The sequence below is a fragment of the Urocampus carinirostris genome, chromosome 11, assembly GCF_059441175.1.
Source record: "Urocampus carinirostris isolate Australia breed hairy pipefish chromosome 11, RoL_Ucar_1.0, whole genome shotgun sequence".
NCBI lineage: Eukaryota > Metazoa > Chordata > Actinopteri > Syngnathiformes > Syngnathidae > Urocampus > Urocampus carinirostris.
The window spans coordinates 24296841-24320160 of record NC_142359.1 but is presented as its reverse complement, the minus strand read 5'-3'; the positions used below and the strand labels follow the sequence as shown (position 1 = coordinate 24320160).

The 23320-nt window shown below is 41.0% G+C and overlaps 1 protein-coding gene across 1 annotated transcript; it reads left to right on the top strand.

Annotated features, from left to right (window-relative positions):
• The first annotated feature begins 1552 nt into the window (after positions 1 to 1552).
• Positions 1553 to 22753, top strand: LOC148356867 (uncharacterized). Its single transcript, XM_088347980.1, has 19 exons — positions 1553 to 1842; positions 3041 to 3141; positions 3200 to 3269; positions 4770 to 4900; positions 7976 to 8064; positions 8179 to 8278; positions 8373 to 8416; positions 11082 to 11159; positions 11221 to 11417; positions 12449 to 12513; positions 12568 to 12674; positions 14031 to 14133; positions 14192 to 14291; positions 14367 to 14406; positions 14479 to 14639; positions 18988 to 19071; positions 19130 to 19247; positions 20593 to 20683; positions 20780 to 22753. The coding sequence occupies exons 1-19, from the start codon at positions 1680 to 1682 to the stop codon at positions 20852 to 20854; spliced, it is 1917 nt and encodes a 638-aa protein (XP_088204106.1). The 5' UTR covers positions 1553 to 1679; the 3' UTR covers positions 20855 to 22753.
• The last annotated feature ends 567 nt before the right edge of the window (positions 22754 to 23320 follow it).

The window sequence follows — 23320 nt, the reverse complement described above, 5'->3', positions numbered from 1 at the left end:
CATTAGTTTAAAGAAGCTCCGAAATTCCGGTTAAACTTTGCATTAAAAAAAAATACATAAGAAACAGAAACGTTTGTTCAATAGTTTAAAACCAATTGCACTTAAATTAGTGTTTGTGTGCTATTCTTTTGTTCATTTCCAGTTTGCATGTTCCTCTGAGTTAAATAAACAGTTGTGGGAATTATTTCAGTTATTGTGCTTTTTTTAACAGTCACAGTTAATAATCACTGCAAGACATTAAATCTCAGTGAAGGGGGAAAAAAACAAGAATAGTTTTATAACCTAATCTTACACCCATCTTAATCATAATCAGCATTTAATTGCAAGCATCCAAAAGATGCCCTCCCCTACAGCTAATGCACACTTTTTTATGCCATTATTTTACTAGTCTGGTCCCCGTGAGAGTGTTTTTTTCTACCATGTGGCCTCTTAACTAAAATGAGTTTGACACTTCTGGAATAGACAATGCTGCTGAAAGGAAACTAGCTCCTCACTTTCTCTGGTGATCAATTCTGATATATAAATTCAGGACTTTTGAAATTTTGTGAGTGAATTATAAATATTGAAAACCTCCTGTTTTGGTCCTGTTATAAATTATAACTTGTAAAAAATATTAGCAATAGCATGGACTAACCTATCCTCCAAAAAGGCATCTGAAATGTTTTCTGATGTCATCACCATGTGTTTGGAGTACTTGCGTTGTGGAAAAGAGCAGATCGCCATTTTCCCCCCTGTAAAATTATCGATGCTCCCAAAAGTGCCCCCCGGAGACCTGACGCTAGAAAGAAAATACCAATGGCCAGTGGCGTGGTCCCAGGTGCACAAAGGGTTTTAGGTCACATTCCACTCTCTTCCTGTCATTCAGTGTTTGTCTCATCCCAGACGGTGGCCTCTCCTTGCAGAGGCAACTTCATAGGACGTAACCTTCACTAGGGAAGGAGCCCTGAGGCGGAGAGACGACTCCATCGCTCAATGTGCTTTAGCAAGACATGGCCTATGGTCCCTGCCTTTGGCTCACTAAAGGTGAGTTTGATCTGAAGATCTGGTGATGAGATCACATCATGACATTGTCCTACTTTAGTTCTGGCAGGGTCAACTGAATGGTTACGTTCTTCCTCTTGTTTTTGGCTCCACCTTTGATTTGTCTCCTTTGACATTCCTATCATCACCCTCAGCTCCCTCCAACGGCCTCACTAATTTTTGGTTGCACTTCATAATACAGGAACTTCTAGCGGTCAAATCATACCCACTTTCCCTTTAAATATGTACATGCCCCCCCCCCCCCCCTTTTTTTTTTACTGTGAACATAAAAAAAAGACAAAATGATAACGCAAATTATATTCAAAACGCAACTTTGCTTTTTTTTTTGCACTCCTGGCTGGATGTGTCTACCCGCACTGGAGAACTCAGAATGCACTCCAGTACAGTGTTTTTGCACCATTGATACTTTTTATTTTTCCAATAAACTTATTTAAAAAAAAAAACCTTGTATGCACTTTTTCTTTCCGCCACAGGGGACTCTCTTGTTTCAGCATGCTACGTGACAAAACGAAGAAGAAAACAGACGAGCAGTGTCTCAAGTAAAGTACCATTTCCAACTTAAACTCAACAATTTTTATACCCATTAGATTTTTTTGTTCCTTCTTTTTTATTTTCTTGTTTGTTCGTCCGCGTTGAGGATGTTGGCATGCTTGTTGTGTCGCGGAAGACCGTTACAATGTGTCTCGCGCTCACCTGTCTGCTCCTTGACGAACACCCGACACTTGACCGACACTTGTGGGGACAAAGGGACGGTCCGCATCGGCTGCGCTTCTGGTTTCTGGGGGGACACGGCCACTTCAGGTGCATTTTAAGTTCCATTACTGGCAAAATTCTGTCTATGTAGATGATTTTTCATTTGTTCCAAAATTCTGCCTAAGTGTCGTTTGACCTCTGTTTGTGTTGCATTTTATTGCTGTTTAGACCTCTCTCTGTGTTAGTAAACAAGTTTGAGGTAGCCAAGCTGCGCGCGCATTGTTGGGGCAGAAAAGCAGAATATATGTTAGTTTGAACCAGCCGATGGACAGAGAATGATCGTGGATGATCGATAGTAACATTTCAAATAAGCACAAAGTATGGACGAGCAGCAAGATTGCGACTTTATTTTAGTGATCACAGCATGGATGTAACCAGCCCAAGCACCCCCCAAAAGTATGGCATTGTTAAAACTCTCTTTTCCTTAATAAAGGACAGGATAGGCTTAAATATGATGAAAAATGCTAGATAAAAAGTAAACCAAAATAAATGTGAAAAATTCAGCGTCAGAAATACTCCACTGCCTAAAAATGGTTTAGTTTACTTGATTCCTAGCAGCGCTCTCGCCGCACTCCCCGCTCCTCTTTTCACTCCGCTAATGTTACTTGTGGAATAGCAGCAGAGTCTGTAGAGGCTCTGGTGTATTATGGTGACTCTTCTGAAAATTGTTGAATAATCCTAAATCTGTTAAAGTTCAGCCAAAACAACATTGTACAACCTGGTACTGTATGTAAAAATAGTATGATGGTGAGATAAAATCTAATACCCAGTACAGTACTTCTCACTATTTTTATTTTCATATTTTCACTACTTTTTGTATATTATCATTTATTTTCATAGTTTTAATACATTCAAATACAATCTCATACTTCCCGGTTCATTTTAGACTTTTTTTTACATTTGATTTTTAGTACTTGTCAGTTCTTTTTCATACTATTTTATTCTTTTATTTTATAGTTTTTAGTACTTTTGAATCTTTTTAATACATTTAGAAGCTTTTCTGCTGAAGATGAAAATAATAATAATAGCCAGCCAGACACTCTGGGTGCTTGGCACCCCCAAAGCGCTGAACCTAAAATCACTCCTGGATCAAACTCAACAAAAACAAACCCATCCTATTTATCGGTTATGACAGCAGGTTAAATGGATGTAAACAGTGGCTCAGAATTTTGCCACTATTGAAACTCCATACACAGCTAAAGCAAATTGAGCATGCAACTTAATTCTGTTTTATATGTGTCATCAGTGCCTCAGCTGATTCACGGCGGGAAACTGGACTACTTGGTGTTTGATTATCTAAGTGAGATTACAATGTCGCTCCTCACAGCAGCTAAAGCCAAGGCGCCGGTAAGTGTGCATGTTCGAGAAAGTAAAGGAAGGTATTCAATTGATTTGTGTCTTGCAGAACCTGGGATATGCTCCTGACTTTGTCCAGGCAGCCTTGGCGCCATCCATTCATGACATCCACAGGAAAGGTGAGTGTGCTGTTTTCATAGCAACCTGGGGGCACTTTCATGACAGACAACCTTGTCCAAGTTTGAATGTGGGCAATAACCCAATTAAAACGTACGTGGCTAGCTAGAAACATAGACTTACACTATAAATAGATCGCTACAACTAAGGCATCCTCTATATTAGATGGGAGAAAAAAATAAAACGCAAATTTCAATCACTACAAATGAGGATTTTTTTTTTGCAAGCGTTTACTGGAGTTTGTATCGTTGGTCTCAATACTAAAAATCCCATAATTCTTTGTAGTATCAAAATATCCTTGATGAGGGATATGAGAAATTGGATATTTTAATACTTTTACATGAACAAGCAATGGTTAAATTAAAGGTCTAACCCAACTGTTGCAATCAGAAAGCTTGCATACCCACCAGAACTTTAAACAGATGATTGCGTGCGTTTACATAATCGTAATACTGCCAGTAGTTCCTTTCCTTTCCGAAACCACACAGTAGGAAAAAAAATCATACAGTAGAAAAAAAAAATACTTAAAAGTACTACAATTTGTTGAATAGTATGGAATAAGTATAAAACAAATCAAAAAATATAAAATATTACGGAAACGTATGAAGTACTGAGAAGCAGCAAAATGTACAAAATAGTACTGGGAAGTACTTAAAGAACAAATGTGAAGGAGTTAAAATTGTGCAGAAAAGTTTCTAAATGTATTAAAACGATTCGGAAAGTACTAAAAACTATAAAATAAAAGAATAAAATAGTATGAAAAAGAACTGACAAGTACTAAAAATCAAATGTAAAAAAAACTCTAAAATGAACCGAGAAGTATGAGATTGTATTTGAATGTATTAAATCTATGAAAATAAATGAAAATATACAAAAAGTAGTGAAAATATGAAAATAAAAATAGTGAGAAGTACTGTACTGGGTATTAGATTTTATCTCATCATCATACTATTTTTACATACAGTACCAGGTTGTACAATGTTGTTTTGGCTGAACTCTTTCCCATATTGCTCCTTTGGTGGTTAGGACTCAGCGCTCTGTCCGCCACGATCCGGGTTCGAGTCTCAGTCCATCCAACGCCGAACAAATGTGGTCAGCAATATTTGTTGACTGATCTCATTGCTCAAATATGATAATACACCACCGTAAAACCGTAAAAAACGCGCATCCAAACTTCGAGGGTTTTTGGGCGGGAAAAATAGGCATGTATATATGACTTAAATAAGGTGTCAGTAAAAAGAAGGGCTGCATTGTTTCTTTCTGTACGGCCCGTTACCAAAAGGCCCAGTACCCGTTACAAGTCCCGGTAAAACCCACTGCTGTAAAGCCTTGGAATTGAGGGTGTGAAAACTGCTCGACATTTTTAAAGGTGCAGATCATATTTTTCTTGTGCTTCTCACAGCATAGTTTCTTGGGGCAATTTCATTTAGTCAGTGACATTGATTCAGCCCGGGGCCCTATGTTGTAATGCTCTGATGTGAAGGTACTTTGTGTGGTCTTAGGTGTGCGCGTGGTCAGTAACGCAGGCGGCGTGAACCCGCTAGCTTGCGCAGCGGCAATACAGGAAGTAGTCAAGAAGGCTGGTTTGGGCCTCAAGGTTGCCGTGGTGACGGGTGATGACCTCATGACCCAAGTAAGACACAAATGTTTATTTTAAGTGATAATCACTCGGTAAATTAGCTCTTATTCCTTATTTACTGACTGACTGTAATTACTCCTAACTCATATGTTAGTTTTTATTTTTTTATTTTTTGGTCATTTTTAACCTATTCTGACTAAATTTAGGGAAGACCATACCTTAAATTCCAAACTACAGAGTGCACCTGAATAAAAGCAGCATCGCTGAAATTTAAGGAAGAAACTCAACTTTGTTTTTGTACAACCCGCACCAGATAGATAGATAGATAGATGGATAGATAGATACTTTATTCATCCCCGCAAGGAAATTCACATTTCCAGCAGCATCCCTGAGCTGAGAACAATACAATAATAAAGCAAAAATAATACAATATACAAATACCCAGTGTGACGTGCAAATGCCCACTGTAGCGTGTTATATAGAAAAACTAAATAGTGCTACACAGAATACATATTGCAATAAAATTCGGTAATATGCAATGTAGGGGGTGTAATTTAATGTGGGCTTTTACTCTGCCGGGTAGAGTTAAAGAGCCTCATGGCATGAGGAAGAAAAGATCTCTTCAGTCTGTCCGTAGTAGACAAGACAGTAGATTGTAAGAAGCAGGGTTAAACAGCCATAGGAACGAACCTATTCATGTCCATTTTTTACCTCATCTCATCTCATTAGCTGCACCGCTTATCCTCAGTAGGGTCGCGGGGGTGCTGGAGCTCATCCCAGCAATCATCGGGCAGGGGACACCCTGAACTGGTTGCCAGCCAATCGCAGGGCACACGGGGACAGACAACTCACTCGCTCATTCACACCTAGGGACAATTTGGACCGACCAATTCACCTGACATACATGTTTTTGGAATGTGGAAGGAAACCGGAGTGCCCGGAGGAAACCCACGCAACGGGGAGAACATACAAACTCCGCACAGGAAGTCTGGAGCTGGATTTGAACCCACGTAGGAGATTCCCATGACTTGAACTGTGCCGCACATGCGCTAACCACTGCGCCGCCGTGCTGCCCTTCCATTTTTTACATTTAAGAAAAAATAGATCTGCGCCTAAATGTCCAGTACACAAAAGATACTCGTTTGCTGTCAATCTTAATCAACTAGCGCAACGGTCGATATTAATTAAATTGGCTTTGACAAATCCGCAAAAGGGGGACAAAAACATTCTCAAAACAACACTGAATGTATAATAATACATCAATGCTTGGAATCATTCTAACAACTAGTGTCAGCTGATTGAAGATTTTAGTCTGACATCAGGTGACATATATATATATATATATATATATATATAGCTCAGGAGGTAGAGCGCTCGTCTTGGGATCAAGGGATCCCAGTTCGAATCCCGGCTCGTCCGTGTTACATGTCGAAGTGTCTTTGGGTAAGACACTGAACCCCCAATAAGCAGGTTAGCGCCTTACATGGCTGCAAGGCCGCTATTGGGAAATGTGGAACACATTGTAAAGCGGGAAGTCATTGACTTAAAAAGCGCTATATAAATGCAGATCATTTCATTTCATTTCATATATATATTGTCCGGAACCTAACTCGTGTGTGTATATATATATATATATATATATATATATATACACGAGTTAGGTTCCGGACAATCGTTCGTAAGTTGAATTTGTTCGTAAGTTCCTTCAGTGCTATATTAGGTATGTTTAAGGTTTATATAAGTATGTTTAAGGCTTGTATTAGTAACCTGTTTAGTTGTGTACTAAAAAAAAAAAATTCCATAAAATAAAATGCTCTATAAAAATAAATAAAGTGAGGTCAAACTTTTGGTAATCCTTAGTAGCGCTAGACCCGCTTGTGGGAGGCTCCGTAGTTCTCCAAGGGGTCCTGTGCCGCCAGGCCTGACGGGGTGTGACCCAAGCAAACCAAGCATACGAAGCCTCTGAAGTCCTTAGTACGTTCGGACAGGCCGGTGCCTGATTTATGGAAGCCCCGTGGGCAGGTAGTACAGGTGATTGGGTAGTGATCGCAGCGAACGGTTCGAAAGCACCACTGGCATTTGGACTGGGGGCCAGGGTTGCTCTCGATGTCGCCCGCCCTAAGAAGAACAGAGAGAGGAGAGTAGAAGAGAGAGAAAGAGAGGGACAGATAGAAAGAGAGAACGACAGACAGAGTAAAAGGGGGAAAAGAGAGTGAGAGAGGTGGGGAGAGAGTAGGAAAGAGAGGGATAGAGAAAATGAGAGACAAGTGTGTAAAGGGGGAAGAGAGAAAAGGAGAGACAAAGAAGGAGAGAGGACCAAGAAAGAAAAAGAGAGCGAGTGAGTTGATTGAGTTGGATTAGTAAGGCTCCCCTGGGAGAGAGCCCTTCGCAGGACACCACTGGAAGGTTCCTAGTCTTTGTCCTGTGTACTGTCCTCTACTCGGAGAAAGGTGCACACAATACAAAATCTAACTTACAGCAATGTCCGGATATTTTTTGACATCCCGAAAAAAATGTTTGTAATTACTGTTTTGTGTAAGTCTAACAGTTTTAAGTAGGTAGAGGGGCGTCTGTATTTTATGTGTTAGAAGCAATACTTAGTCTCTTCTCCATCACTTTGTCATGTGCGCAAAAGATGGGAGAGCTTAAGACCAGTTGCATAGCTCAGCATGTCTACAAGCTGTTGTAATTGTATGGGTTTCTGAATTTTAGTCCGTATAGTACATCGAGTTTTGTTATGAGGATGTTTTGTGGCACTTGTACGTATATGTTAATGAAAATTAAATTAATATTAGCCGCTGCAGACACAGTCCTCAAACGAGTGTCTTAATCGTGAAACACTGTGTTGCTTTGTGCCGACGCGGGGCCCCGATTTGCACTACAGCTGGGGAGATCTCTGGGAAGGGTCCGGGACGCGTCAGGAGTCGCCGCTGACACCCTTACGACCATCTGCCTCGCGAAAAGAGAAAAGATTAGCTGAATTGAAAACCCGTTTAAAATGTATAATAAAGTAGTGTCTTGTCTTCCGGAATTGACGTTACTTTACTGTAACAACATTCAGGCATTTACTCTCTGACTTATTTTTTCTTAGATGAGTGCACTCATTGATTTTTCAACCCATCTCCGTAGAGGAGCCGCCTGACTGAGGTCAAAACGGTTGATGACGGCAGCACTCGCTCCCTGCCAAAAACCCTGCACAGCATGAACGCCTACCTCGGGTAAGTGAAGCTGGCGTACCACCCCCTCTTTATGACGTGCACTTTAAAATAGAATACAAGATACATTGTAAGCGATATCAACGTGGCAAACCATTTATGTGGGAATCTGTGCAGATCGCTGCCCATCCGTCGTTGTCTGGACCATGGTGCTGATATTGTAGTAACAGGCCGATGCGTGGACAGTGCCCTCGCTCTTGGGCCTCTCATGCACAGTGTATGCACTCAAGTTTTTTTTTTGTTTTTTTTTTAAATTGTTGGCACAATAACACACAGCTCCATGTTGATTGGGTTCTAAATTTATCACACAGTTTGGATGGGGAACAGGTGACTTGGACCTGCTGGCTGCCGGAAGGTGAGAAAACCTGACTTGCTGACTCGTGGATTTAAATCTTTGTTTTTTAATTAAATTATTTTCTTCATGTTTTCTTTGTTAGTTATTATTACATGTTTTCGTTTTTGAAATTTTATTTAAATTGTATTTACCGTATTTTCCGCACTACAAGGCGCACCGTGTTATAAGGCGCACCTTCAATGAATGATATATTTTAAAACGTTTTCCATACATAAGGCGCACCGCATTATAAGGCGCTAAAAGGGTATGCTGGTTTAAGATCAGGTAATTGTGCAATTTTGTAATTGTAATCCTGTGCAGTCCTTCGAGACATTTTTGTGATTAAGGGCTATATAAATAAATGTGACTTGACTTGGCTACAGTAGAGGATGTAGTTAAGTTATGCAACCATTAGATGGTGCCGCGCTAAAGGGAATGTCAACAAAACAGTCAGATAAGTCAGTCAAACTTTATTAATAGATAAACAAACAAGCTTTCCACAACTCCATTCACTCCCAAAATGAATAAACAGCTGTTTTATTATTTTTTCTGAGGTAAAGCATTTTCGTGACACATCTTTAACATCTTTGAACAACAGCAAGGCATAACATTTTACTTTTCCCCCATTTAGTCAACACGCAAAAAACCGTCTGATACTCTCATCTCATTAGCCGTACCGCTTATCCTCAGTAGGGTCGCGGGGGGGCTGGAGCCCATCCCAGCAATCATCGGGCAGTGGACACCCTGAACTGGTTGCCAGCCAATCGCAGGGCACACAGGGACAGACAACTCATTCGCTCATTCACACCTAGGGACAATTTGGACCGGCCAATTCACCTGAAAATGCATGTCTTTGGAATGTGGGAGGAAACCGGAGTGCCCGGAGGAAACCCACGCAAGCACGGGGAGAACATACAAACTCCGCACAGAAAGTCTGGAGCTGGATTTGAACCCACGACAGGTTCCCATGACATGAACTGTGCCGCACAAGCGCTAACCACTGCGCCGCCGTCTGATACTGTTATGGTAAATTAAACGTTAGTGCAATCGCAATATAGTGACACTCGTAATGTGCAAAAACAACAAGTGCAAAACAATAACAATAAAGCAATAACATAATAACTGTAAAATGTAAAACGTAAACACACACCAAGTAGGACCACCTCTGAATTCTTTAATGTTAAGTTCCCGTGCCAGCGCTGTTACCTTCATTCGAATAGTTATTTTACTGACACTTCTACTTGCTGCTCTTTGTTCAACAACCCACTTTTCAAGTGTGTCCTCTAACTGTGGCCATCTTGCTTTATTGCCACGGAAACTTTGTTTAGTCTTCCTTACTTGGCACAGCTTATCCTCATGCTTCCTCCACTTCCGCACTATCGATTCATTAATGTTAAACTCTCTCGCTGCTGCTCTATTTCCGTGTTCTACTGCGTGACTCTCAACACTCTGCGTTGTAAGCGTGTCTCTTAATAGGAGCCATTTCAGGGTCTTTATACAAATGCACAAATAAAAGCGAATCGTTATTTAATATTTCCCAGTATGCACAGCGCACTTCTTCTTCTACGCGAAAAATGGAGTCAGTGGCTGCTTCTCTTAGTTGTGAGACCTTGCAATTCAATATTGATCCATATATAAGGCGCACCAGATTATAGTCAGCTTTTTTTAAAAAAAAACAGATTTTATGTGCGCCTTATAGTGCGGAAAACACGGTATTTTATTTATGTTTTAATTTGGGGAAAGGGTCACTTGTACTTTTTAAAATGAAATTAATATTATTGTTATTATTAGCAATAGTGTTTTTATCTTGTTTATTAGGTAGGGATTTTCATTTTTTATATTTTCTTTTTTTTAATGTATGTATGTATGGATGGATGTAAATGGTACATCACAAGATGCACCCCCAAAAAATGGTCTTTGGTCATATAATTTCCTTACACACGGTGCACCATAAGATAAGGCACGTTAAATGTAGATTACAGTATGAGCTACCAGTCACTTAACTATGTCATGCTACATATCATTGGTAAGCTTAAATTCTTAGGATTCAATATGATGACAATTTTAAATATACTCATCAGAGAAACGTCACCATCAGTCTGAAACAAAATACACGAAAACTATGAGGCCGGGGTAACTCACCAATAAGTCCCCTGGCCGTCTTCAACTTTTGGCTTCGTTACATCAAGGACCATCCATAGAATCCGACCATGTAAAATATTTACTCCAAAACACATGATAATGTCGACGGATGAATAGGAATCCCCCTTAAACATTTCTGCTTCGTTGGATGTTCGTTTGTTCGTTTCTCCACGTTATTTCTGTTTACAAATAAACAGACCTGTAAAATTATTCCCAATATGGTAGTTAATGATCCCCTTTCGATCGACCCCTTTTCCATGATGAGGGCTGTTCATGCAATTTATTAATGCACAAAGTGCGAAATTTACATTCCTTTTGCGTCTTCCTGGACACATATACACCTGTCTCTTAGATTTACTGCCGGGCGCCCCTGGCGGGCGTTAGAGGAATTTCATAAATTAGCCGCATCATTGCATAGGCTGCAGGATTGAAAGCTTGGGAAAAAAGTCGCGGCTTATTGTCAGAATTTTACGGTAGATTATTTTAGATTATTTTTTTCTTGGAGGATTTTTTGGACGCACTGACTTTTTGCGAATCGGTCCAGCCTCGCAGGCCACCTGATCGAGTGCGGTGCCCAAAGCACGGGCGGTATCTTCACTGACTGGCACCGCGTCCCTGACTGGTAAGAGCACCTCCTCCCCCAGAAAGGCCCTGCCTCGCTAAACCTCGATGACCTCTCGCAGGGACAACATCGGCTTCCCGGTGGTGGAATGCTCGGCCGACGGCACGTTTGTTCTTTCTAAACCACCCAAGACGGGCGGCCTGGTTTCATTTGGCACCGTGGCAGAGCAACTTGTGTACGAGATTGGCGATCCGCGGCGATACGTGCTGCCTGACGTCGTTTGCGATTTCAGCAATGTACATATACAGGAAGTGCCTGGTATGTTTTCCGCTTTCATCTTAAAGTCCAACTTTTGAAGACACCGTTGGGTGCGTTACTGAAAAAAATATAATTGGTTACAGTTATTAGTTTCTTCATTTAGAAAATAGTTGCATTATCCTCAAACTTACTTACAACTAAAAGTAGCGTCTCTCGAAAGTGACCATTTACAAATTACCGTAAATACTCCCATAGAACCCGACCCCCTTAAACTGCTTTAAAATAGCCACATAATAAGAGAAAAAGAAAGCATGCACACTAACCCGTGGAAGCAGTGAACCTTTCATGTTCCTTAGCTTGTGAAATTTTTAGAGCTTGCAAACAAACACTTATCCGAGACATTCCATATCCATTTGTCTCCAGGCTTCACACCACTTCTCTTCGTCTTTATTTCAGGGTACTGTCCAAGACGTTGTTTTTTTTTTCTCCAGGCATAAAAATATTTTTACCGGTAAAAATAATCAACACACTTTGACCGCCAATTCTCTGCTCACGTTTGCCCCATTGATTTCCTGTTGGTTTGATACTCCTGTATAACCCATGCCTAGTCCCCTACACGCTGCCTACCATTCGCTACTTGTGACACACATCCAAATATTCGCACATAGGCTGACCCCCTAATTAGTGTTTTTTTATCTTATTTTAAAGTTGTAAATTCAGCTTGGATGAAAGTATATACTGTATGTCAGGGATAATATATCTGCAAGAAGAAAATCGGCCTCCCCATACTGTATTTTGTAGGTAAATATAAACCTACCCACCCTCCATATTATGTTGCTGTCAGATCAAGGGTTGTATATGACAAAATTAATAATGCCAGAATATTTAGAAATGAGAGGATACTGTTACTCATGATCTGCATATATTAACCAAGGAATAACACAATAATACACCATGTAGTAACGACAGTAGAGTTTGGAGTTTATATTAATAACGCATTACTGTACTCATTACCGAGAAAAGGAATTCTTTGTCAAACTTTGTAAGTTGTTAGTCCCAACAATTTTTGAAGACAGCGGTGTGTTTTGTAGGTATTGAGGGCGGTGCTGTGAAGGTGAGCGGCGCCAAAGGCTCTGCTTCGCCACGTGACTACAAGGTGAGCCATTAAGTTGAAGGCAAGCTGGGCCTTCTTAACCAGCATTTTCTGCAGGTGTGCGCCACTTACATGGATGGCTTTCGCGCCACCGCCGTGTGTCCGCTCGGGGGTCCGAGAGCGGCGGAAAAAGCTCGCAGGACTGCAGAGAGCATCATCAAAAGGTTTGTCACAAAAATAGGAATACTCTGACCCCTCATTTGTTGCAGTCAATGAGGACCCCCTTTGATATGTAAAAATTTTGGGTTAGCTTAATTTTTGACAGCCCCTTCTTGCAGCAGTAGTTGTCTGGGGCTAATGGATTGCAGCAACATAGATGCTGCGAAATTTAGGTGGAAAGAACGGGGAGAAAACAGCCACAGACACAAATGATCTCTCTTGGTCCTTCGATCTCAGCAGTAGTTTACTGGGGTTGATGGATTATAGCTCAAACTGTGCAGTTCATTCTAGGCAGGCTACAGCGGCCCAAAATGAAGGAAAAAAGCTCTCTGTCGGCCTCTGCTCTTAGCAAGATTCCACCGGGGGTAATGGATCATGGCTGCACATGACACAAATATGTTGTCTCGGCCCCCGTTTCAAGGAAAGGCAACTGGGAATACAGGATCGTGGCCAAAACAGTGAAATTTATTGTAAGAAGACAACAGTGGCACCCGTCAGCAGTCCGACCCCCTAAAAATGTGCTCTGTTGGCCGCTGCTCTGAGCCATAGTTAGCAGGCATAATGGATCACCACCACAAGCATGCTTTTCATATCAGGAAATCCACGTCTACCAACAAAAGTGATTCTGCTGTTCCCCGCTCGTAGCAATATTGGATCTTGGATAATCGGATAACGGTTGCACGAGTGAAGTCCATTGTAGGCGGCAATAACGGCAAGAAATGAGCCGCCAGTCCCGACAAAAGTGTGCTCTGTCTGTCCCCACTCGCTCCAATATGCGGTCAAGGATAAAGAATTGCAGCCGCATGTGCGTAAACATTTTTTGGGGCGGACAGAATGGCGAAAAAGAAACGTGAGGCCGGACAAAAGTGCACCCTCCGCACGCAGCAATAGGCGATCAAGCATGAATGGTCACAGTCGTACGGGTGCAGTTCATTTTAGGTGGAAAGACTGAAAGAAAAGAAAAAGGAGCCACCATGCACAATCCAAATTTATGCTCTCTCCACCTGATCTCAGCAATATGAAATGAAATGATCTGCATTTATATAGCGCTTTTCAAGTCAAGACTTCCCAAAGCGCTTTACAGTGTGGTAGACAGCGATATTGGAATCCTATTTTCTTGTACGTTGAATGTTTTTATACAGCACTTTGAGTTGCAATTCATTGCTTAAAAATTAAAAATACATTTTAATGGATGGTTAATTGATTGGAACATGGCCACGCACATTTCAGTCTTGAGGGATTACAGTGGGGGTAAAACTGGGGGTAATTCTTTAATAGCTACAGTGCATTTTAGATTGATCCTGATTTGCCACCCAGAGATGAATGTTCTTAACTGTATTTTGTGTATTTTCTTTTTGCAGGACAAAGCGCATATTCAAACATTTGAAACTGGAGGACTTCACTGCTGTCAACATCCAAGTACTTGGAGCGGAGGACACGTATGGTGCCAGCGGATCAGACAAAGTGAGACCTCCACATTTGACCTTAAAACGCCATTCAGGCTAACATCCTGGCCGCGCAGGAGGCTAGGGAGGCAGTCCTGTGGTTGGCGGTCCACCACAAAGACAAGAAGGCACTGGAGGTCTTCTCCAGGGAGATCGCGCCCGCCGGCACTGGCATGGGTACTTTCGTCAAACATTTTGCAAAAAAAAAAAAAAAAAGAAATCCAACTAGTGCCTTTCAAACATTGTTTGCAGCGCCTGGACTGTGCGGCATTGTGGGTGGGCGTCCCCGAGTGTGAGTCGCCTTCTACCCTTTTCCTTTCTTATATTTTTTTCCCGATCATTGACCTTGGCGTTGTCTTCCAAGCTCGCCCGTCCTGAAACCACTCTTCTTCTACCACCCCAAGTCACAACTAAAGCTCGACATCCACGTGGACGGACAATGGGTGGAATCTATTTCAGAGGCGAAACCTGACAAGTCTGAGGAGGAAATCCCTCTCTCGTGTGCAGAGGAAGAACTGGATGCAGGTAAGAGATCATCAGCTTGCAATTGCCAGAGTGACCTGCAGATGGCGTATGTCCAGCGTGCTCTCAATTTTTCCACATGATTTTTGGGTATTTATTTACATGTATTTGCAACATACACCACATCACAAAATTAACTAATGGGTCGCACAGTTTTTTTGTGCTTATATTGCATTTATTTGTGTGAGATGCCCTTTTTTAATGCCAAAAAGAACTAAAAGTTTAGGTGTGCAGTATGCCTGAGTTCTTACGCTAATATATTACCATATTTGAGAAATGATTAATCAGTTGAAATATATTGTAGACAATGTTCGCACAACATTGGATGCAATGAGAATCAAAATCAGATTGCAGCGGTGAGAGCACCGAAATTTAACCTCTACACCACTGGGGATATGGGTGACATGGGTAAAGGCTTCTTTTTTCTTTTTTTTTAACCCATGGTACCACGTTGTTGAGTATATCACAGCTAATGTCACTCCATTATTTTCTCACCCGGTATTGCAGTACCTCCGGGAACGGTGCATTCGCAATGATCGCAGGAAGGCTTTAGGGCTAGGACCTTAGCTTGGCCTTTTGGCTGAGAGTAAGTGTCCCGGCTCCTAGGCTTTGTAGCGTATTATGAACTGACCGATAACGGATAATGGATAATGAATAACGAAGATAGAACAATAACCCTTAAAAACCCCAAAACCCCATGTGGGGCCATGATTGAAATATTTATTGACAGAAAACTACAAATTGAGTACCTATATATATATATATATATATATATATATATATATATATATATATAATCATTTACATAATTTATATTTCTGTGTCTTAACCAACAATTTACCATCATTGACGGATTTTTTTTAAGAGTTGAGAAAATGTCTGTCATTCTGAAGGCTTGAAAATTGGACCATATACCACAGCAGAAGTATGGGGACACCCAAATTCTAAAACATGCAAAATGTGAGAAAGTAGTACATGTTTTTGCATAATACCATATATATATATATATATATATATATATATACACAGTAGGACCTCGGCTATCGCGGTTCATGGGGACCAAAACCACCTGCGATAAGTGAAAATCCGCAAAGTAGCGGCGCACCTTAAAAAAATAAATATATATAAATATATATACTGGACTGTCTCAGAAAATTAGAATATTGTGATAAAGTTCTTTATTTTCTGTAATGCAATTGAAAAAACAAAAATGTCATACATTCTGGATTCATTACACATCAACTGAACTATTTCAAGCCTTTTATTATTTTAATATTACTGAATTTGGCCTACAGCTTAAGAAAACTCAAAAATCCTATCTCAAAATATTAGAATACTTCCTCAGACCAAGTAAAAAAATAATTTTATAACAGCAAAACTAAATCAAACATTTGAAAATGTCCATTGATGCACTCAGTACTTGGTTGGGAATCCTTTTGCACGGATTACTGCATCAATCCGGCGTTGCATGGAGGCAATCAGCCTGTGGCATTGCTGAGGTGTTATTGATGCCCAGGATGCTTCGATAGCGGCCTTCAGCTCATTTGCATTTGTAGGTCTGGTGTCTTTCATCTTCTTCTTAACTATACCCCACAAATTCTCGATGGGGTTCAGGTCAGGGGAATTAGCAGGCCAATCAAGGATAGTGATGCCATGGTCAGTGCACCAGTTACTGGTGGTTTTGGCACTGTGGGCAGGTGCCAGATCATGCTGGAAAATGAAATCCTCATCTCCATAGAGCTTTTCAGCAGATGGAAGCATGTAGTGCTCTAAAATCTCTTGGTACACAGTTGCATTTACTCTGGACTTGATTAAACACAGTGGACCAACACCAGCAGCTGACATGGCTCCCCAAACCATTGCTGACTGTGGGAACTTCACACTGGATTTCAAGCAACTTGGATTTTGCTCCTCTCCAGCCTTTCTCCAGACTCTGGCGCCTTGACTTCCAAATGAAATGCAAAACTTGCTTTCGTTTGAAAAGAGGACTTTGGACCACTCTGCAACTGTCCAGTGCTTCTTCTCCATAGCCCAAGTCAGACGCTTCTTCCGTTGTCTTGAGTTCAGAAGTGGCTTGACCATGGGAATACGGCTATTGTAGCCCATTTCCCGGACACGTCTGTGAACTGTGGCTTTTGATACCTGGACTCCAGCTTCAGCCCACTGTCTTTGAAGCTCCCCCAAATTCTGGAAGCGGCTCTTGTTCACAATTTTGTTAAGGCTGCGGTCATCTCTCTTGGTTGTGCAGCGTTTCCGGCCACATTTTTCCCTTCCAACAGACTTTTTGTGGATATGCTTTGAAACTGCACTCTGTGAACAGCCTGCTCTTTGAGAAATTTCTTTTTGTGTCTTACCCTCCTGATGGAGGGTATCAATGATGGTCCTCTGGACAGCAGTCAGATCAGCAGTCTTCCCCATACTTGTGATTTAGTTTACTGAACCAAGCTGAGTGTTTTTAAGGCTCAGGAAACCTCGCAAGGTGTTCCGAGTTAATTAGATGATTCAGGTGATTAGTTGAATAGCCTACTTGTATACTTTTTCATGATATTCTAATATTTTGAGATAGGATTTTTGAGTTTTCTTAAGCTGTAGGCCAAATTCAACAATATTCAAATAATAAAAGGCTTGAAATAGTTCAGTTGATGTGTAATGAATCCAGAATGTATGACATTTTTGTTTTTTTAATTGCATTACAGAAAATAAAGAACTTTATCACAATATTCTAATTTTCTGAGACAGTCCAGTATATATATATATATATATATATATATATATATATATATATATATATATTTAGACCCGGTTAATGGGGACCAAAACCACCCGCGAAAAGTGAAAATCTGCGAAGTAGCGACGCTTCTTCAAAAATGCTTAAAAAATAATAATAATTTAAATTTATTTATTTATTATTATTTTATTCTATTATTATTATTTTTTAGACCTGTGAAGCTCTGAACCCGCGAACGTGGAACCACGAAGTAGCGACACCCCTTCAAAAATGCTTAAAAAAACCCCACTTTTTTTTTTCTTTTTTTTATTTTATTTATTTTATTTCATTATTATTATTTTTTTAGACCTGCGAAGCTCTGAACCTGCAAATGTGGAACCACGAAGTAGCGACGCCCCTTCAAAAATGCTTAAAAAAAAATAAATTATTTATTTATTTTTTATTCTTTTATTTTTTATTTTTTTATTTTTTTTGACCTGCGAAGCTCTGAACCTGCGAACATGGAACCACGAAGTAGCTACGTCCCTTCAAAAATGCTTTTAAAAAAAAGAAAATATATATTTTTTTTTTTTTATTTTTTTATTTTATTTTATTATTATTATTTTTTAGGCCCGTGAAGCTCTGAATCCGTGAACGTCGAAGCGCGAAGTAGCGAGGTCCCAGTGTATATGATATCAACACAGCGGTTCAGTGGTCAGCGCATGTGTGGCACAGTTCTGAGGTCATGAGATCGAACCTCCTTGTGTGGAGTTTGCATGTTCTCTCCGTGTTTGTTTGGGTTTCCTGGGGGCACTCCAGTTTCTTACCACATTTCAAAAACTTGCATGTCAGGTTAATTGGCTGGTCCAAATTATCCATAGGTGTGAATGAGCGAGTGAATTGTCGGTCTCTGTGTGCCCTGCGGCTTGCAACCAGTTCAGGGTGTCCCCTGCCCACTGCTCAAAAATGGATGGGATAGGCTCCAGCACCCCCGCAACTCACTGAGGATAAGCGGTGCAGATAATGGATATACATATATATATAAATTATATATATATATATATATATATATATATATATATATATATATATATATATATATATATATATATGAGTTAGCAATACAATACTATACTGTGATTTATTGGTACCACAGACCGGTTTTATATCTGACAATATTCTCGCGGCTTGGCCCAATAATAATAACACTAACAATAAATAAATAGTGTGATAGTGATATAAAACCTAATGCCTTTTCATATGCCGTCTGTATCCCTAGTGTTATAGTGGATAGGATCCGGCAAACTCCACACCGCAATCTGGGTCTGATTCCCATTACAACCAATGTTGTGCAATTGTATGCAATTGTGAGCAGTGATATTGTCCGACTTATTTCAAATACAATACTTTTTATTTTTTGTGTGACCGTAGACCTTACTCTTGTTTGAATTCCATTCGCCTTAAAGTCTGGTGCGCCCTATATATGAGGAAAAATATCACAAAATACTGTTTTAGGGGGGCACCTTATAGAGCGGGAAATGTGGTAAATTAGAAAATTGAAACTGCTGTTCCACAATGCAGGCATTTTTTTCCCGTGTACTTTTAAAGAGTTTGCTTCTGTTGTGATATATGTTGCCGTTGCAGATCTTCCCGGCGGGTCGCACAGCTACTCGCTGCAAGAACTAGCATATGCCAGAAGCGGCGACAAAGGAGACTCTGCTAATATTGGTAATCTGGGCTGATCTTACGCTGCGATGAGATTAAGCTAACCGTTAGCTCCACGCAGGTGTGATTGCTCGAGACCCTCGCCTCTTCCCCTACCTCAAGAAACACCTGACTTCCAATGCCGTGGAGGACTACCTGGCCCACCTCTTCCCACCGGGCCTGCACGGCGCAGTGACACGGTGAGCGCTTTTGCTAGCAGGCCACAGTTAGCGCTTTTGCTACCCCAAAAACATTACCAAATCGCCGTGACCCGTCATGACAAAGCAGATGACTAGCTTGGGGCTGTGGATGTTCTGCTTCTAATTGGTCCCAAATGTTTCCCGTCACCACCACACGGAATCTTGGCACTGAAAGGCGCCACTGTTTATGTTGGGAGCGCCGAAAACGGCAAAGCGTTCCTCCAAAACTAGATACTCATCTAGGGTTACTGATTCAACTTGTGTGCTTCAAGGAACAGTACGTAATATTTGAACACTAGATCTCACTGTATTGTATAAGGCAACTAAAAAACAAGTACTAAAAAGCACCAGGCAGAACACAAACTACAGAGACTCAAAGTAACCGGTTTTCTGGTCATTTTTTGGGGCCAGCCTTGTGAGAGCAAAAAAGAGGGGGATTGGAAAATGCGAAAAATAACAAAAAAGAGGGGGAAAACAATAAAAGAAAAGGAAAAAAATAAAGAAAAATGGAAAAAAGAAGGACAAAATAATGACAAAGAAAAGAAGAAATTTAAAGGAAACGAAAGAAGAAAAGAAAAACGGAAGAAGAAAAAAGGGAGGGAAAGAAAGACAAAATAAACAGGAAAAATCTATCATTATTTCCGCCTAAAAAGAACCGCACTGGGGCGGCCGCGATCTGTTTTCCCCAATCAAATATTGCTAAGAGCGGAAGCCAAGAGTAGCTTTGTGTCACTAAGGGCAGCTTACTTTTTGTGTTCTTTCCAGCACCTGTGCATTAGTGATCCTTTATCCCCAGTCAGCTATTGCTGAGAGCGGAAACCAAGAGAGCAAATCCTGTCTGTTTTTTTGCCATTCTTCCTGGCTAAAATGAACAGCACCTGTGCAGTAGTGATCCATTACCCCGGTCAACTAATGCTGAAAGCAAAGACTGATTGAGCAAATTTGTGTCACACAGGGTGGCTTTCTTTTCCTTTTCTTTCCAGCTGAAATTATCAGCACCCATGCAGCTGTGATCCATTAACCCCGGGGGACGGCTGAGCGCATGTTTAAAATGAAGGGGTGGGGGCAACTCTGCTTGTCGCATATCACAGTGGGGGGTTCTGGTCCCTATTAACTGCGATAAACGAGGAATCACTGTATTAGTATTTCCTAACCATACCACTGCTGCTTACCATCGCACTACACACGTGTTAGCAATCAGCTCATTTGCAGAGCCGTAAAAGAGGCCATGAAATGCAACATGGCAGCCCCAGGCGCTTCATTAGTGCGCATTGAAGTCTGGTTAAAGTAACGACAATGCGGGCGGTTGTGCTGCATGCTAACAGCCTGTTTTTGTGCGTACCAGATACACTCTTCCAGGTATCAATGGCCTTAATTTTGTCCTGAAGAATTCCCTGGGTGGGGGAGGGGTGGCGTCCCTGCGCAGTGACCCCCAGGTAAAGCACACACACACACTCGTTCATGCACACACCAGGTGGCTGTCAATCAGCATGCATTTGTGTGTGGGTTTGTGTGTGTGTTACCTCCTGCAGGGAAAAGCCTTGGCTCAGATGTTGCTGGACTTGAAACTCTGTGGACTTCCTGACCTCGAGCCCTGGCTTGGTTAAAATTCAAACATACTTGACTTGACTTGACTTGACATATGCATACTACCGTTCAAAATTTTGGGGTCGCCCAGATTATTTTATTTTCTTGAAAAAGTTGCACTTTTATTTACCAAATGAGTTGTCTATTGTCTGTGCTCTGTCGCCGATTATCTCTTCCTTTGGTCGACCAGTCTCAGAATTTTTTTTTTTTATTATTTTCAACTCTGCCTTGAAGGCCAGCATTTTGGCGTTGCCTCTTTCCCATAAATGTTGATACTGGTGTTTTGTGGGTACTATTTAATGAAGCTGCTAGCCGAGGACCCGGAAGGCGTCTATTTGTCTGACTAGACTCTAAAGCAGTTGTCTTCTTGCTTGGTTCTGCCTCCTACTTCTCTTTCTACTCTAGTAAGAGACTGTGCTCTTCTCAAAAGGGATAAGTACACACCATTGTGGGAGATTTTTCGCATGGAATAGCCTTCATTTCTTTAAACAAGTATAGACTGTTATTTTTTATTGAAACTTTTCTTTTTTCAGACAAGTTTGAAAGTTTAAACACACCCACAAATGTGATGCTCCAGATACTCAACTATCTGAATGAAAGGTCAGTTTAATAGCTTCTTTAACCAGCTAAACTGTTTTCAGCTGTACTCACAACATTTCACAAGGGTTTTCTAATTAGTGTTCTACACAACTGGCCAACAAAATTTGCAATTAGGACCCTTGAAATCCGGTTGCTGGAAATGTGCCTCGATACACCTATGTAGATATTGCATTAAAAATCTTTTACCACAGTAACAATGTATGGGGTGTATTTCTGATTGAAAGAAATAGTGCTTTTCTTCAAAAATGAGGACATATCCAAGCGACCTCAAACTTTTGAACGGTAGTGTACTTATATAAAAAAGCACAGATTTGCCAACCTCACAGGCTTGATTGGAACGTCGACCTCTCACCTTCCTCTACCGAACGCCACTTCCTCCTCAATTGAAAGCAGATGGCCGCTGCCAACTCGGCCCCCTGGCATTCTGGGAAAGCCGTGGAATCCCTCAGAACCATTGCGGGTAAGCCTGTGACAGTTAAATGTGGCAGGAAGTAAAAGGTGTCGATTAGCCCCGCCTACGCGTCTTTTATGACCTTCAACCTCTCTGATCTTGCGCTTGTCGTCTTCACGCGAAGTGCGATGATAACTTGGGCCGTCGCTGCTAAAATCCTGTTAGCGTAGCGCAATGGCCACTGCACATCTGGCTGGTTTTAGTGTCTCGCACAAACAGACACACCAACGCATGCTGCTTGTCAGCCGTCATGTGGACTGTTGTCTCATCAACACACACTGGAAGGTTGGGGGCTTAATGATGCTTGTGTGTGCGTGTAACAGACACGAGAAGCCGTTTGGTGGTTTTTAAGTGGTTGCGTCAGCTCGACACTTTATTTTCCTTCGTACTTTGTGGAAAGTTGGAGAATAAGGAGCACTTTGTTTCCTTTTTTTTTTAAACATGTTTGATTTGAACCCTCCCATTTATTTCCTCCAATGTTTCCATTGGCTGGTGTGGATAGCGTGTGCGCTTGTGCGTGTGTGTGTGCCACCATCCAGGTGATTTTTAAAAAGCAGTAGATGTGATCGCGTATTATATTTTTATGTGCGGGACACGATACGTCTCCGAAATATTTAAGAAACAAACATGTGAGTGAGTGTATTTTGTTTTCTTTAAATTTTTTTAATCGTCAGGCCTTTTTTAAGTGGAGTTAAACTATAGTGTTGGTAGGTATGTGGTGCTGCTTCACACCTTAATCATGAGTTAGGTTGCGGGTCAGAAACCTGCGGCCCAGGAGCAGAACAAGGCTCTTAATCGTCACCCTAGTGTCACCCTGGATCTTTTTCAAAATTGCTAGGAAACAGAAAAAGAAGAGGAGGGGGTGGGGGGGAGCAAATATATATTTTCAAATTTGGTTCCTGCAGGACTACAATCACAAAACATACAATCTTGTTTTTTTTTTTTTAAAAAAAAGGGCTTTTTTTTTTGCAGCTCCAGACCTTTTGTATTTAGTCTTCCAACAGTTTCGGTTGCTGACCTCTGACACAAATAACTGGATTGTCTGCTGCCCCATATCATTTTCACTCCTGTAAACGTATACATTTGCCCCGTATTTTATACGTTTTTTGATACTGTCAATTCTGTATGCTCTATAACTGGTTTTGTTTGGTAAAGAAATCTTTTTTTTGTTAGACCGATCTCGTCTTGCCCATTTTGGCTCTAATCTGGATCGGCTCACTCACTAGTAGCAGACGACAATGTCATAGATTTCTCATACTGTCGTGGTATTAATCCATAGTCTTTTAGGTCATACGTATTAATAATTAAAAATTGCTTTCAAGTAAGATCGCTTTCCTTTGATGAAAAAGATTTACAAAATTCTCCTCTGCCTTCCTCACTCTCACAAGTACATATAGATTATAGGTAGACAATGGGAAGTGATACTGTACCGCAC

Excerpts from the sequence above, each read along its gene's own strand:
- LOC148356867 (XM_088347980.1), top strand. The coding sequence starts at position 1,680 with ATGTTGGCATGCTTGTTGTGTCGCGGAAGACCGTTACAATGTGTCTCG. Across the intron at positions 14,640-18,987 it reads AGAGGAAGAACTGGATGCAG|ATCTTCCCGGCGGGTCGCAC; the intron begins GTAAGAGATCAT and ends TTGCCGTTGCAG. Across the intron at positions 19,072-19,129 it reads AGGAGACTCTGCTAATATTG|GTGTGATTGCTCGAGACCCT; the intron begins GTAATCTGGGCT and ends AGCTCCACGCAG.